The sequence below is a fragment of the Nipponia nippon genome, unplaced genomic scaffold, assembly GCF_047370975.1.
Source record: "Nipponia nippon isolate SJK-2023a ecotype South Korea unplaced genomic scaffold, ASM4737097v1 scaffold_19, whole genome shotgun sequence".
Taxonomy (NCBI): domain Eukaryota; kingdom Metazoa; phylum Chordata; class Aves; order Pelecaniformes; family Threskiornithidae; genus Nipponia; species Nipponia nippon.
Genome location: NW_028262335.1, coordinates 7,377,283 through 7,393,606, shown reverse-complemented (window position 1 = coordinate 7,393,606; position 16,324 = coordinate 7,377,283). Strand labels below are relative to the sequence as shown.

Below are 16,324 nucleotides of genomic sequence, written 5' to 3'. Positions count from 1 at the left end.
GAAATGTCTTGAAGCCCCTTAGAATTAAAGCATATTAGGATTTTTCAAACTGCTTTAAGGGAATAATGTTCTTGGTATGCAGAGATTGTGTCAGACCATCTACAAAAGAGCTGAAAAACGGAGTTTAAGTGTATGTTATTCTACTTGTATTTCCACAGGAGCTGTCTATAAATTATCAGGTATTATTTATATGAAACATCTCAGAGTTGGATAGTTAATGTATTATCAGATTGAACAAACTTTCATAATGATAGCCTGTAGAAATAGCCTGAGGGTGATAAAGGGTGTACATCCATTAGAGAGCAGACCAGACAATGTCAAAGCCACCATTTGTTGCAAGGACCAATAAAGTCAAACCCTCCGCTAAATCACTGTTGTTCCAACATGAATGGAGGGGAGAAAAAAAAAAAAAACAATCAACCAATGAGAAAAAAAGTCTCTCAACATCATGATTGGGATAACAAGAGCTATATACAGAAGAAATCTGAAAAATCCAACAAAAATGCTTAAAAACAAATTTTCAGAAAGAAGACCCAGACTTCTTTTTTTAAGGGTAGCAGAAAAAAAGAGGAGAAATAATTACCTATTTCATAAAAAGCTGTATGATTAAGACTGTGTAAATGTGAATTAAAAAAGTATTTTTAAAACATACCTCAGAGTCATCTTTAATGTTGTCATGTTTCCGGTTTGAAGGAATGTAGGCAACTGGAAAAGAAATCAAACAAGCAGTGTGGTTAAGGCCTTCAATAGAAATAATTTTAAAAATTGATAAATGGAAAGATGATTTAGTAGCTTAGGGTCAGCAGTTTGCTTTAAATACTATGGGACAGTTGATCAAATTTTTCCACTTTGTTCTTGTAATCCTGACAGCGGATCCCAAGGGCACTGCAGAAACAACCAACTGAGAGACACTAAGGAATTCATCAATGAATTTTTGAGCTCATAATAATAGCTGACGAAGGCCAGAGTAATTTTGGAGAATGGGTATGATAAATGGGCCCTTAAAACAAGACAGGTTAAACCACCAAAAATATTAACCTAGAAAGAGTACTCCAAATCACACACAATTAAGAAATACTTAGAGTCTGAGGGTGCACATATATTAGCATCATAGTTCGGATCTGAAGTGCAGGTTTTTTGTTTGTTTCAAAAAGCAAATCTATTGTTGGCAATTGCTCCGTGCTTAACTTCAAATTCTGGAGTGGTTTCAGAGCATAGGAATTTAGGATGAAACGGAACCAGACGACACGCTTCAGAAGTACATTTACTATAATTGAGCCCCTAATGAGCATTTAGTCCATGGGAATAAGCTAGACCTAATTCAAAGTAAACTTTAAAAAACCACCAAACAGGTAGAGTGGAAACGGGGCCTCCAAACGGGGAAACACACGAATTCCAACTTAACAAGAAAGTACTCACTTCCATCAGTTTCTTCTGAAGGGAGGTCAACTTCATCATTTTTATCATCTAACTGAGGTTCCTGGGAAGGCATGACCGAATCCTTGCAAAATACGTAAGTTATATAGGAAAAAAAACGTCGGTTTACAGAGTCTCTTTTAAGCGAGTATGTCTTGTCATATAACTACAACACAATGAGAACCTTACATCTGTATCTGCCTGGATGAAAACTGCATTTTGTAGAAAGTATTTCCAAATGTTAACGTTTTGTTATCCATTATAAAACCAGCATTTAGGCTTTTGGTAGGCTATGTCAACCGTTCTCTGCAACTACAGCAGATGTTTAGCTGTCTTTTAAACGTAAGATTAGTGTATTTTCTTGCAAAGTTCAAACTTTAATTCTATTTAAGACTCCCGAGTCTGTTTCACATGGAACCGCAACAAACTAAACACTCCAGCATGATGTTACACACAGTTTAGAGCAGCGGCATATTCCTTTCCTGTTTAGAAAACAGGAATTGTTACTCATTATGCAAGGATATTGCATAAATTGGTAAAGATAACAATACCCAACAGTTTTATAGTACATTTGGACCCTGGTCTCATTCACAACTCAATGAGACATGTAGGACTATTCCAGCAGGTATAGCAACACCCATAAATAAATTGGCAAAGAATCTAGCAATGTCAAGGCAAGTCCTATGCAATACCAATAAAGAAAAATACTGGTTTAAGTTCCGAGTTAGAGACAACATGATCCAACAACCAGTGAGATACTGGTTATAGTCTGCGATAAGTATGGGGAGGGGCTAAAATTCAGGGATACAGGTGAATGTTTAGAGTCTAGGAAAGACACTAGAGTTGCTGCTGGAATATACGAGGGGAATGGAGAGGAGAAACTGAGATGGCACGAACATGACAGCACCAAGCCTTTTTGCAAGCAGTAGTGCAAAAGCCACACTAGTGGCTTAGTTCTTAAAACCTTCCCATAGGCTAAAAGGAACAAACACTAAGATTGTCAATGAGAACTCTCTATCTATGTGTAAAATACAATAGGTTTACTGGAGAATTCAGACTCAAGCTTGCTCATACTTAAGTCATATCACAAGTTTTCTTTCCTTGCTTTGTTTCTACTGCTCACAATCCAAAGGCTTGTCCTCCATAGATATTTCAGAAACTGAAAACCAAATACCACCAAGTATTATAAATCTACAACCACGCACAGCATTTAGGTACTTCAGGTGCACATGTAGAAACTGCAACACAGGACACAATGAAACACCTTAGCTTTAGACAGAATGCAAACTTACCATATGCCTTTTGCAGGTCAGTGGAACAAGTATATGACAACGTTTATGGACCAACAATTTGCAGTTGATACACTTGTAGCCTTGCCTTCCGAGACCCCATATCCTTTCACTGCACTGGCCACAATACGCTCTCTAAAAGGCAGAAAGCAGATTATCAGTTCAACTATCAACTCCTTTCTGTAGGTGGGTAGTCATCTAGCAGCAAGAATCCACCCTACAAGAACCCATCCTAGTCACCTCCTAAGAGATGTTCGATAATAATGCTTTTAGAATATCCAGGGTTTCCCTAATAACTGAAGATTATACTTCATACTTAGAATGCAGCTAAATGCAGTCCTTTTTTAATGAATGTTAAAAAAACCCAAATATCATTACAGCCCAACATTAGCAAATCATTCCTAGATAATAAGTCTATTTTGAATTTCAGGTTCTGACAGAGGTTACCCAAATAAACTGACAGGGATTTGTACTACACAACTAAGCATAAAAAGCACCCAAACTGACTGCTTCGGAGAACACTGGCACAAAATGTTACAGAAGACAAGTTAAAATACGAAGAATGTTCTATATCTGCACCTATATACTTTAACAGTGGTAGAACATTGGTAGAAACTTTGCATAATTAAAACTCATCTATCAAGTCTGATGTAAAACCCCTGTATGTTGCACTATTTAATATCGAAAACATATGGCCTTTTTTATACATGCAACAAAATGGCATCTGAATAAATTAAATCAAAATGAGGACAAATTAAGAAGCCAGACATTCTACTGCTGACTTTAACAGGGCAGGTCTGTAAATAATTTTTCCAGTCTGCGTGTGCTGTGGTCATTTTATCCACTTTACCCCAAGTGCCAAATAGCAATCGGAGATTCTCGCATGCCAAGAAGTCACCCAGTCTCAGTTACCCCTCTACACAGTGCACAGGTTGCCAACAGAAGACTTGCTCATTATTCCCTATCTGCAAATTTTCTCCAGTAATTCCTGTAGCAGGCTAGGACACGGCCTGTCATTCTGCAAGCTGCACATGAAGTCCTGCACTCAGCCCCCATTTCAGGCTCCGACAGAACTCTGCAACTGTCCCAAAGCCACAGAACAGTGCAAGTCTGTTCCTCCCAGCAAACTGCAAGTTAGAGTGCGGTTATTCAGATCCTCAGACTAATGAATCACACACGGTGTCCTGCCCAAAAGCGCTAAGCCACTATAAATCCTTACTAGTAGTATTAGAAAAAAAAATTAAAAAAGAAATAATGATCAAAGAAAGGATCATTTTTAAAAAATATTTTCTGTATTGACCTTCTCACATTTTGATAGTTGGAGAAAACAAAACTGAACTACATCCCGTTCATCTGTACAGCCAGTCCTCCTTGATCAGGAGAAACCCAAACTGCACTGCCCAGGGGAAAAAAAAACAACTGCAAAAAACCAAACCATACTCCGTAATAAGAGAGGAAGCCTTGGACATCTATAGCCACTTCTTTCAAAATTCCTGGTCCATCAGACTTCCTTCAGTATTCTAGTATAGGTTTGGTAGCAGTAATATTAAGACTAAGTAAAATGTCTTGGACCCTGGGAACAACATACAAGAAAATAATCTCATTTACTTCAGTCAGATGCAGGGAAGCAAGGGAGAAGAAAAAAAAAAAAAAGATGCAGGGGCAGCTACCAAATTCCTTCAGTAATCCCTCTCATACCTCTCCAAAACGCATACAAACACAGCAATAACAAAGAGTTAGCCTTTACATCATGTTCAACAAGATTAAAGTTTAGATTCTTGCATGTGTTCATTTACCTGAATTATCTGAAAAGGTTTTAAAAGGTTATTTTGAAAAAGGAATGAATTCATAAGGTAATACTCCAGTCCTAAAAATTCAGCCAACATTCAAATTTGGTATCTAATTCAGTAATACATATATGACCATAATTTATTATTAATTTATACATTTTAATGTCACATTTTACAGTTCATGTCAACTTTATTACTACCTTCAGTCGGATATGGTTTGTGTTCTGGCTTTATATGATTTCATTTGTATACAGACAGTTAGAGCAGTCTTGTTTAGGATTGTTGACAAATGGGCATGCTAATGAGGTTTCAAAATCTTTATGTGTATATTCACTATTTGCCTCATTTCAATTAAAACATCATTATCTATAACACTATGGATTATTAATGTGGCAGGTACGCATTCACAATGTTTCAAAGAAATATGTTTTAACTGTAGCAAATAAGCACAAAAAAGTATACGTTTCGTTTCATAAATTAAAAAAAATTGAGCTGGTACACCGCATTATACAAACGCATGTTATAATTCAGATATATGACTTATTTTTCACATATCTAGTGATAAGATACTGAGTTTTAAGGGACTTTTTTCTTTCAATGCAGTTTTGGGGTGGGGAGCATTAGGGGAAAAAACCCGCAAATTAAAAAAAAAGTTACTGCTGAATCAAAGAGTTAACTTACCTCGCTGTACTCAGTTTTGTATGCAATTCCCCAACGTGTATACTACATTTGTATATATGCTGCAATACTTAGGCATAATGGGATAAGTGAAGGAGGTGTCTCAGCCTTAAAGCTACATTCACTTGCTTATGTGGGTTAAGTCAGATTCTTAATGCAGTTGTATTTTAGCTCAATAAACCGGGTGGTTTTTTTCTTAATTAGCTTATGTAATACCTGAGATTCAAAACAGTTAAAGCTAACAAGAGCTCTAATCTTTAAGAATGATACAAAGTCCTGAAGGTAAAAGATTATGCTAATAAGCAATCAAAATCACATGGAGTGGAGAAGAGAAAAACTGCTCTAAGCATGCATCAGTTTATATAGTCACAAAACCAGGCTTACAGAGACTTTAAAAATAAATAATTTCCATCAATCATATATTATTAACTCCACCCCAGATTCAAAGTGGGACTTTCAAGTTTTTCTGATTGTTATGACCTGAATAAGACTGCATAGACCAAGAAGTCACATGAATAAGCATCTTGCTTTTCCTTTCTTTTTCAACACTCAAATACAGAAAAAGCACAGACTGAGAAAACAATTACCACAGAACATTACCAAACCCCAACATTTTATGCAACAGTACTTACTCTGTTAAAACGTTTGGCTTGAAACAAATGCCCATTCACTCGGTACAGCTTCCTCCATCTTCTGGCTCCACGTCGGTAGATTGATTCTGAGAAAGAAATTAAAAAGGTGTAAAGAAGCAGCATGGTAGCACAGCAATACCAGACACACTATGTTAAGCAAGTTGTGACTTAAAACAATCTTGCTTTTCTAAATATCAACGCACAGCTAAAATCCCTGCTGATTTTTTTTTTTTAAAGGCAGCCGTAAGTGACAGCTTCTGCAGGATGTGCTTTCACCACTGCCTCTCCCTTTTCTCTCCCCCTGTCTCTTTTTCCTCACATGATCATAATCTCGTTACAGTTTCTTGGCTGCTTGCTGTTCAAGCTCAGGTGAGAGGGACAGATAACTGTTAAAGAAACAGCTTCCGCTGGTAGAGTTACAATGCTGATCTCACCACGTCACCTTCATATGGAAAGACGTAAAGGCTGTTTGGTGCTAATACTGCTTTAGATATGCAATGTTAAAGACGTTGCAAGCCTTGAGAGTTACATTATTTGACCTCATTTTTATCTTGGCAATAAACATTACCAAAATATTTCTTCTGTTAGGGAAACAGTTCAAGTGCAGGTCTGCAATTATTTCTAATATATTCTAAACATAACAGGCAGTCATTTAATCTGTTTAAGCCAGACTTTCCAAGAGGCCATACATGACCGTATGTAGCATCTACTCCAAGCTACTTTTGTTGTCACTTTTCATGTACAGATGTGCAATTTTTGCGTGACAAAACACCGCACACAGCTGTAACGGTGACAGAGCCAGCCCCGCCACATAACCAGGACCCCGAGCTTTCCGCAGCAGGCAATACAAGCGGGCGCTGGGCGGAGTGGGGAGTGCAGGGGGAAAAGAAGAGGGGGTGAGTTAAGCAAAAATGCAGCAGCGATGTTAAAACTGACAACATGCTCCGCCTAAAAAATAATTTTTAAAAAGTCAGATTTTGCAAGATTTTCATTGCTGAATAATTAGTTCTAATTACACCTATTTAGAGATTCAAATTTAGGAGTTCTCAAAGTTTACTGTAATATTTAAAGTTAACAAGTATATTTTAGACAGTGAGACAAGTCTGACACATTCCCTTAAACGTTTCCAGGAATAGTATTTTACACTGGTTTTATGGGTGTTACAATATCCTTTTACTTGAAAAAAAAAAAATGTGAAAGACTAGAATAATTGTTTCAATACCATTATTTTAAAGCTATCTTCAGTTAACATGATGAGTAAGATTTTCCAATACAAAGTTTTAACTGTATGCCTTTTTAAAAACAAATTATTTATACTAGTTATTACACAACTTAACACAGTTAGCAGCTTGTACAAAATATATTTCATGTATTTTGAACAGAAAAATTAGTAGGTACGGCAGTTTCATAGGGAACGGAGCACTAACCAGCACAGGAAGTATAAATAACGCCATCTGAGAAGACAGCAGTAAAATATATGCTTTTATGGTATCTTATGGATGACTACATATATGCTACGTTTGGTACCTAGGTACACGGGTTCTGCCAACCAAAACAACTCAGTTTCATAATAAGCAATTGTACATGGTCAATATAAAGCCATCCTTGCTTCACCCCTGTCGCCTTAACAGGGTCTCTCATATTGCTTTATTTTACTCTTTCAGAAAAATTGCAACTTCTCTGTAAGAATCTCCATGCAGAAGGTGAACAGGGGAGAGGGCCTGTATTGGGGTTTAGTTTGTTTTTAAACTGAGACCAATATTATGTTAGCTGTTAAAGCTGTCCTTTAATCAGTCTAATACAAACGAACCAATCTATAACAACCAATCTTGTATGTAGAAAAATATGTAATGTTAATTAAAATGCTCCAGACAATGCAGCAAAGACCATTTAATATAAAAAACTGATAGACTTGATTGATAAATATCGCTACATTCTGACAAGGTATTAAACTGTAAATTTATAATGCAAAACCATCTTAAATTTTCATCTGTAATGTTTCTGTCTTCCAAGTTTTAAGTAGTTAAGTTTTAAATATCCATACCTTACCAAAGGTGAAGTCTTTTTTTTTTTAATAAAAAACCCAAACATTTTCACTGTCAAAAGACAATACAAGTAATAAACAGTTTCTTTATTGAAAAATTATTTTAACTTAATACTGAGCAAACCAAAATCAGACTACTGACATACAATGCACGAACACTGATTATAATACTGGGTCTGATTTTAGATATTCTATTTTTGTCCTTCAGAAGCAAGACACATAAAAGTATTGAAGTTTCTGTGACTCCACAAATCTACAGTGCCAAATCCACAAACATTCATCTGTTACTCTATTTGCATGTGCAAATGTTTACTTTGCATGCATTTGAAACAGACAGTGCACTATTAAATGAATTGTTAACAATTTGGAAAAAACCCAACTTCTCGAAGAAGCTGAAAGACTGCATGCCATGGAAGTGGCAAAGATGCAGTTACTAGAATAGAGGTGTATCACTCAATATGTTTATTTGACTCAAATAGCTCTTCAAAATCTGTCAAATATAAACTTCAAACAAAAAACCCTGCTTTTCCTAAGTGCAAAGAAATTTTAAATGAGAACCTAGCAAAACCATTGCAAAGTTTTTGCCTAAAAATATGCTCAAACACAAACACCAATGAAAAACTGTTCCACCATTTGCAGGATGACTTTGCACCACAGAAAAAAACCAACTTCACAAGGATTTTTTCCAAAATAGCTAATTGATTCATTAGACAAAGCACCATATGGAGGCAACCTAATACATCTGTGTTCTGAACATCAGCTTATCGCTGACACAAGGAATATTAAGTGAATGATAAGTTAACGAGCAGCTTGTGCTGATGAAGTCTGTAAATAAAGGAGCAAGTCACTTCCCTAATTAATGATAAATATTAAATCAAAGTCAGGGGTTTATATCATATACTTGTGAGGAAACAGTCTAACAAAAACTGAACTTAATATAGCAGAGCTTTAGAAAGTAGGAATCCCTACAGTTCACCGCTACGACTGCCACCGATTCAGTGTAGGGTCTACGGTAAATCAATTCCTATTCCCCACCTCTAAAAGCGGCCAAGGTAAAAAATGAGAAAGCAGCAATAGTTGTTAAGACACACCTTTATACCACAAGCTCTATTATTATTATACGGTAAGACTAAATTTATAGGACAGAATAATATGTTACTTAGTATTATCAATAATAGTGTTCATTTTTGTAATCCACATTCAGTCAGCGGCTGGAGCCCAGTGACTACCAGTGTACCCCAGGGGACAACACTGGCTCCCATCCTGTTCAACCACCCCCTCAGAGATCCGGACGGGGCAGAGCGCACCCTCAGCAAGTTCGCTGACCATACAAAACCAGGAGGAGCGGCCGATACTCCACACGGCTGTGCTGCCAGAGAGACCTCAACCCCTGGAGCACTGAGCAGGTAGGAACCTCATGAAGTGCAAAGTCCCGAACCCAGGGAGGAATAAGCCCATGCACCAGTGTATGCTAGGGGCTGACCAGCTGGAAAGCAGCTATGAAGTAAAGGACCTGGTGGTCCTGGTGGGCACCAAGCTGACCATGAGCCAGCAATGCGCCCCTGTGGCAAAAGCAGCTGTGTTAGGAGGAACATTGCCAGCAGGCCAAGGGGGGTGATCCTTCCCCTCTGCCCAGCACTGGGGAGGCCGCATCTGGAGTGGTGTCCAGTACAAGAGAGGCATGGCGCTATCGGAGAGAGTCCCGAGAAGGGCCACAAAGATGATTAAGGGACTGGAGCATCTCTCAAATGATGAAAGGCTGAGAGAGCTGGGACTGTTGAGTCTAGAGGAAAGAAGGCTCAGAGACATCTCAACAATGCATACAGACACCTGAAGGGAAGGTGTAATTCAGACTGAGTCAGGCTCTTTTCAGTGGTGCCCAGTGACAGGACAAGGCAATGAGCACAAGCTGAAACACAGGAGGTTCCACCTGAGCATCAGGAAACACTTCTTCACAGTGAGGTGACCGAGCACTGGGACAGGTTCCCAGAGAGGTTGCATTCAAAAGCCATCTGGACAGGATCCTGGGCAACCTGCTTCGGATAACCTCCAGAATTGGACTAAAATGTGTATTCTATGTACCTAGAATCACACTCATGAAAGAGGACATCCTCCCTAAAAATTCACTTAAGGATAATGGCAGATCACAAAAACAAATTGGGTTTTTAATATCATTATTATTTTGAAGCATTGTCAGCTTCAAAAATGCTAACTAGAGCTATACTAAATCAAAGACACCATCTTGAACACTAAACAGATTCGTAAAATGGCAGTAAGTATACAACCTGGAACAAGAAACAAGCAATTTATTGCCAGCGTTCTGTCTGAACAAAGCTCTAATCTTAGTATGCATTTCACCCCTACACTTCATATGGGAAAAGGATACTTCTGAACCTGAAACAGATGTTTTGGTACATGTTTCTAGAACACTTTCAAATAAAACAAGTAAGGGATTCAGTGATTCTTGGTAACCAAGGACTAAAACAAGTTTTTACAGCCATGATTGATCCCAGCCACCTAGAAAAAGGAATGCCATCACAAAAGCATGAATATTTAATCACTGTGTTTAGTGAAAAGGGCTACTTCTTCATTTATTTTATAGTACACATCAGTTAACTCATTAAGGACTTTGAGCTAACTGCTTGGAGGCTGAAGGAGATATCATACCCCTAATTAAACAAAGTAATCTTTTGTTTCTGATGGATATTAAAGACAAGCCTTTGCCTAACAAAAAAAAATTTTTTTGAATATTAATTTTGTATGTGAATGAGTTTACAGGAAAACTCAAAAGATATTTTAAGCTGTTAACAGGGATAAATTTTTACTGAGGAACACAAATATATATTCTAATTACAATGAATGTACTGAACTTTATCTACTTCCAAGATTGGAAAATTGGAGGGGGAAAAAAGAGACTGTTTTTCAAGTTAAGATTACAAGGGAAATAAAAATACTCAAACTGAATGCCTGAAACAAAATTAGCCAGCTGTCTCTATGTAAAAAGCAGTGTGAAACGACTGTTGCTGCTGTGCAATTCTTCCCTCTCTTGTCAAGCTGTGCAACTACATCACTAACAGTAATGCACAATGAACCTTGCAAATATATTTAGTGTTTTTTCAAAGACATTCCCTAGGGTTAGTTTTTTCATCTTTTAAAAACACTGTAGAAAAAAACTTTTGAAGAAACAAATAAATACACAAAAAATTTAATTGTGGATATAAATGGATAATTTGTCTGTTGTTCAATGTTCATTCCAAATTAACTCATCTACAGAAGATACTCCCCCAATTCAATAATGACCTCAGAACTTAGCAGAAAGGACGTGAATCTTGCCTTCGAAAATGTAACTTGCTAAAGCAGGGACAAATAGAAGAAGGCACAATTTTTTCAAATGGCAACTTGCCCTCCCAGCACTGGAGAAGAGAAACAATTTAAAAGAGAGGTCTAACCTGCCCTCCAAAATATTACTTTTCTGTTTGAAAGTTTAGAAGTGATTGTATTTTCCAGAATATGTAAGAGAATTCATCAGTTGTCTGAAAAGCGTGGTGTACACCAATGAATGGCAGTAAGATAGCCACAAAAAAATTATTTCCTCTGCATTTGGATTTACAAATGCAATTCCAAAGTCTGCTTTCATGTGATCAAACTATAATGAAATCTTTTACTATACTAAGCACAGAGATAATTTGCTATTGCTGCAAATCACTTCTCAGAGATTAATGCAACTTGTTTACAGGCCAATTACATTGCCTGCCAGCTGGACAGTATGAGAATGCCCAGTTTTTGTTTTGTTCTTTTAATGTTTTGCTGAGCAGACAAGTGAGCATTCTTTCAAAACCAACTGATGAATTACAAGTAGGAAATTGATATTGGTATTTCAGATAGACTCTGAACTAGATACAAAGATAACATATAAAAACAATTACATATAAAGATAGAACAAATTTTTGGAAAGTAGATTCTAAAGAACTGAGAGTATGTTGTTTCACATATTGTTACTTAACGCATCCCAAATAGTTAAACTGAAACAATAAAACTGCTTTCTGAAGCATGTAACAGACATACATTGTATGGGATGTTAATTGGCCCTTCTTTTTTATTATGAATAAACTGCTATGTACTATGACCATTTCTTTTCAGAAGTTAGAAAAGAGAGTATCCTTAACAATAGATAGGTATTAAGTGCTTTCATCTCTTGCAGTTATTAAAATGGTCAGGAGATAGCATTTTATTTTTTATTTAATTTAAAACTGATTAGCAGTTGGGGAACCATCTGCCTATCATTTTTTTTTCCAACACACACTAAAATTAACTACAAAGTCAGATCAACTTCTATGAAAAAAAATTAAGCACAATTAAGACAGCAATAATGACAAAGGAAGTGTACTACATATAGTATCAGCAGAGAACCCACAAGGAAAAAAAACCTGTATCTCATAGAACAGTAATATTTACCCAGCATTTATTGCAACACAGCTAGAATACTGTTTGAATATCCTATTCCCCACTGACTTAAAATGTGGTCAACTGACTCCCACTTCAGGACTGCTAGGTGGAAAACCTGTCCTCCATACACACTGTTTTCTCATGCACGATCTCTTGGTTGCTCATATTCATATCCTTCTGTTAAAATGGCTCCATGCCATTGCAAGGTGATAAGTCACATTTACAAAGAAAAATGCCATCCCATAAAACCAGAGCTAACATCTCGTTTTGAAAAAGTCTCTGCTGCACTGGTGCTGTACGCCCCTTTACGTCAATCACACCTGTTAACACCTTCTGCTCTTTCTTGGTCTCCAAGTTAAAAAGCTCATTATGAATGGCAATTAGAAAATCTGGATTGCCTTGTCATTAAAAATTCTGATTGCATTCAAAATACATGAGAAGATTAAGAAACAAAGGGATCTAAAAACTATTTTTAAAAAAATACAGGCTTTCACTTTCAAACAAAAAAATACCACCTTATATTCACAGAAATACAAGAAATAAAACGTTAAGAGAATACGTAAGTTGTCCTTAAAAGTTCCCTTTACATGTGATCAGAGGGGCTGATGAATCAGGAAAATTTTGTAGATGAGGCCTCAGAGGTGCACCTCACAGAGACGCAGTGTGGAAGACGACGCATGCTGCCAGAGTAACAAGGAAAGTTACTTCAGCTATCAAACAGACATGAGACATCCAAGGATTTGACTTATCTTGTGCTGGTTTTGGCAGGGATAGAGTTAATTTTCTTTATAGTAGCTAGTATGGGGTTGTGCTTTGGATTTGTGCTGGAAACAGTGTTAAGGCAGGGATGGTTTCCTTACTGCTGAGCAGTGCTTACAGAGTCAAGCTATCCTGGAGATGGCTGAGCACCTGCCTGCCGATGGGAAGGAGTGAGTGAATTCCTTGATCGGTTTTGCTTGTGTGCACACCTTTTGCTTTACCCAGTAAACTGTCTTTATCTCAACTCATGAGTTTTCTCATTTTTACCCTTCTGATTCTCTCCCCCATCCCACCAGGGGAAAGGGAGCAAGCAGCTGGGTGGTACTTAGTTGCTGGCTGGGATTAAACCACAACATATCTCTTGAGCAAAAGAAAATAATCAACTGATAACTTTAAAAGAGCTATCTAAACATTTAGTAGCAAACAGTTTACAGAATTATTTCTTGAAAGTTGTAATGGAAGTGTAACCCTCCAACAATCGTGGCAAAGAAATGCATGAGATAAATTGGCATGTTTCCGGCAAACAAAAAAATAAAAACTTAATAAGATATAGCAAAACCCACATTTTTTGTTGATCCAGATTGCCTTAACATCACATGTAAGAACGGTAATTGTTGTGGTTAGGCTGCTGAGTGCAGTAAGTCCCATGGCTAAAGCGGCCATCTGTCTGGCTTGCATACAAGTTGGGCGATGCACAGGAACCAACAGTTATTACTTGAGCCTCATGCAAAACTGAACATCACCTTCAGCAAAGAAAGACTGCTCAACTTAACATATCTACATTCAACAGTTTGCTCCTTTTCATTAAAGGCTGCTGTGCATGTAAGAGTTGAACAGCTGAATACACTTGCAATGTTACCAAGATGGATAAATCTGGTATTAAACTAGGATAAGAGTCAGATTCTCCCAGTTACCTGGTGGAGAAACTGTAGCAAGTTTGGGTGATCCACTTATTTCCATACTGAATTCTAGAACACCAACTGTGAAGTCAATAACAGAATCTGAACTCTCTTTTTTTCTGGTGAGACTAAACATTTCTTAACTAATCCATAAGAACTGTTAAGAATACAACTCAGTGACTAACAGCCCGGAGTTGACTCAAATATTATCTAGTCAAAGCAAAAATGTTTGTCAATTAAGTGAAAACAAGTTTGGTATTCACACATCAGGACAGTTTTTTGCTGAAAAGTGTTGATTTGTTTTAAATATACAATGATATGCTGATCTGTATACAGGGTCTATAGAAGTTTTTGTAATCTCTCAGGCATACACTAATGAACTTAAATGTTCGTGTTCTTTGGAAGGAGGGTAATTATTTTGGAACTAATCACCAAAGTATGACAACATTACAGGACAAAATAATAGAAGAGACCATTATTCTACTAGCATTATTTAAAGATCCTTCTTAACCAACCCCCCCAAGAATTTAAGATGGCAGATATATAGGAAAAACAGTATCATTTAAAATATTTTCAAGTGGCTGAAGGTATTTATGCTTTCAGTGTCCAAAAGACACTTCATGACTTCACAAGGCTTTTTCTTACTGTTTACTGAAGAAATAACTCAGAACTCAAACACATTTTTCTATACAAGGCTCATGGCTTTTCTGTAAAGAATCTAATTTTGCAATCCGAGATCAGAATTTTATGATTTTGTGAAGTTTCAGACATATTTGAAAATAACATAGCAAAGTACACAAAGTGTTACTCAAGAAATCCTCACTAAATTCAGTTACAGGATGCTACTCCAGAAGTGAAGATGTTCTGATGATGAGGATCCCTGTGCACATCAGTGATCACAATCTGCTGTATGTCCTCAGCGTCTCTTGCTGAGACGTATGCATTTTGCAAGGCTGTCTCAGATGCAGGATAAAATGATGCTGTATTTGCTGCTCTAATTTCAAAGAACATGTTATGAAAAGGGATTGAGGACAAGTGGTGGTGGATCCATACTTCTGAATGTGATTAACATTTTTGTTTAGGAAAGAAAAAAGTTCAAATTTTCCCCTTCTCCAACTTGGCCTTCTATGCAATTTTAAACTTTACACACTTTCATGATGTGTAGCTGGCTCTTCTATTTAGAAAACCACAGCGGTTACATGCACCACAAAATCAAGCTTGCATTGCACTGTTAATAGAAGTCCGAAAGGCTTCTTTTGATGACTGCATCATATTCTCCCAAAATAATAATCACTTTCATTAAAAGATTTAGTACAATGGAAACTGAATTTAATGTTCTATTAACATGAATTAAGATCCACATTAAAATATTTTTAATCAAGCTCAAAAGAGTAGTGAACCAGTACTTATTTAAATTATTTAATTCTTTAATTTACCTTAGTACTGAAGTAGATCAAAATTAACTTCTGAATATTTAAGCAATCTGTAGGAAAGTAACTTCAGCAGCAGATGAAGCATTTCTTTAGTATTAAACTCCATTTATACAACAGAGACACCAAGCAGTATCCTACTTGCCTGAACTAATAAACTGGCACCTTTATTTAGGTATATTTATATCCACACATTGCTCATTTTTCACATTTACAAATTTCACAGCTTCAACTAAACCTCATTAATTTGTATTTAGCAAGCACTTAATACAACAAAGCCCACATTACTGAAGCAGAACACATTTGTCTTTTCTAGTCTACATCTGCATCCATTTTGTAGGCCACTTTTTTTTAATAAACTTCTATGTCTTAGTACATACATGAAGCACTACTTTCTGTTACAAATAAGAGCCTGGTAACAGAAAGCCCCCGTCTTCTATACGATGTGAAATTACTGACGGTGGCAAATAAAGAAGTGAGGAGCAACACAACGAAGTTTCCTGCAGGAATTTGGGTCTACTTTGTTATCAGTAGCCTGCATGATTTAAGACTTGCTGGGGAATCTTAATCTAGACTTGACACCACACTTTTTTTCTAGAAAAAGTTAATCCTTTGAGTACGCACGATTCACATCTATCAGTAGTTGAAAGAGGCGAGAATTCCAATTCTTTTTGTGACTGAGCTAGACAGCAATCAGAAGGAACTGAACCCAGTTTGTTGAAGCGTGATCAGCTAAAACTTGGTCAGATCAAATTTTCACCTAGTCTCATTTTTTATTTTAAATGGCAACTTATAACGTCTATCAAAAAGGTCAGAGGAAAAACAAAAGCTAACTACTGACAAATGCCCTAGAAAACATTTTAGAAGACTTAAAATTAAGAGCCCCACTTCTTGTCCTGTACGAAATGGTTAACTGATTACACTTAATCCGTGCCATACAT

At 36.8% G+C, this 16,324-nt stretch overlaps 1 protein-coding gene across 7 annotated transcripts in view; it reads right to left on the bottom strand.

The window, feature by feature from the left end:
* PRKCZ (protein kinase C zeta) overlaps positions 1–16,324 on the bottom strand; it is a 68,946-nt gene that overhangs the window by 29,123 nt on the left and 23,499 nt on the right. For all 7 annotated transcript variants that reach the window (XM_087755565.1, XM_087755566.1, XM_009460879.2 and 4 more), the window contains 4 exons: positions 5,806–5,891; positions 2,709–2,840; positions 1,420–1,501; positions 653–705 (listed from right to left, as the gene is read on the bottom strand). In XM_087755565.1, coding sequence (XP_087611691.1) covers positions 653–705; positions 1,420–1,501; positions 2,709–2,840; positions 5,806–5,891 — 353 coding nt within the window. The remainder of the gene's footprint in view (positions 1–652; positions 706–1,419; positions 1,502–2,708; positions 2,841–5,805; positions 5,892–16,324) is intronic.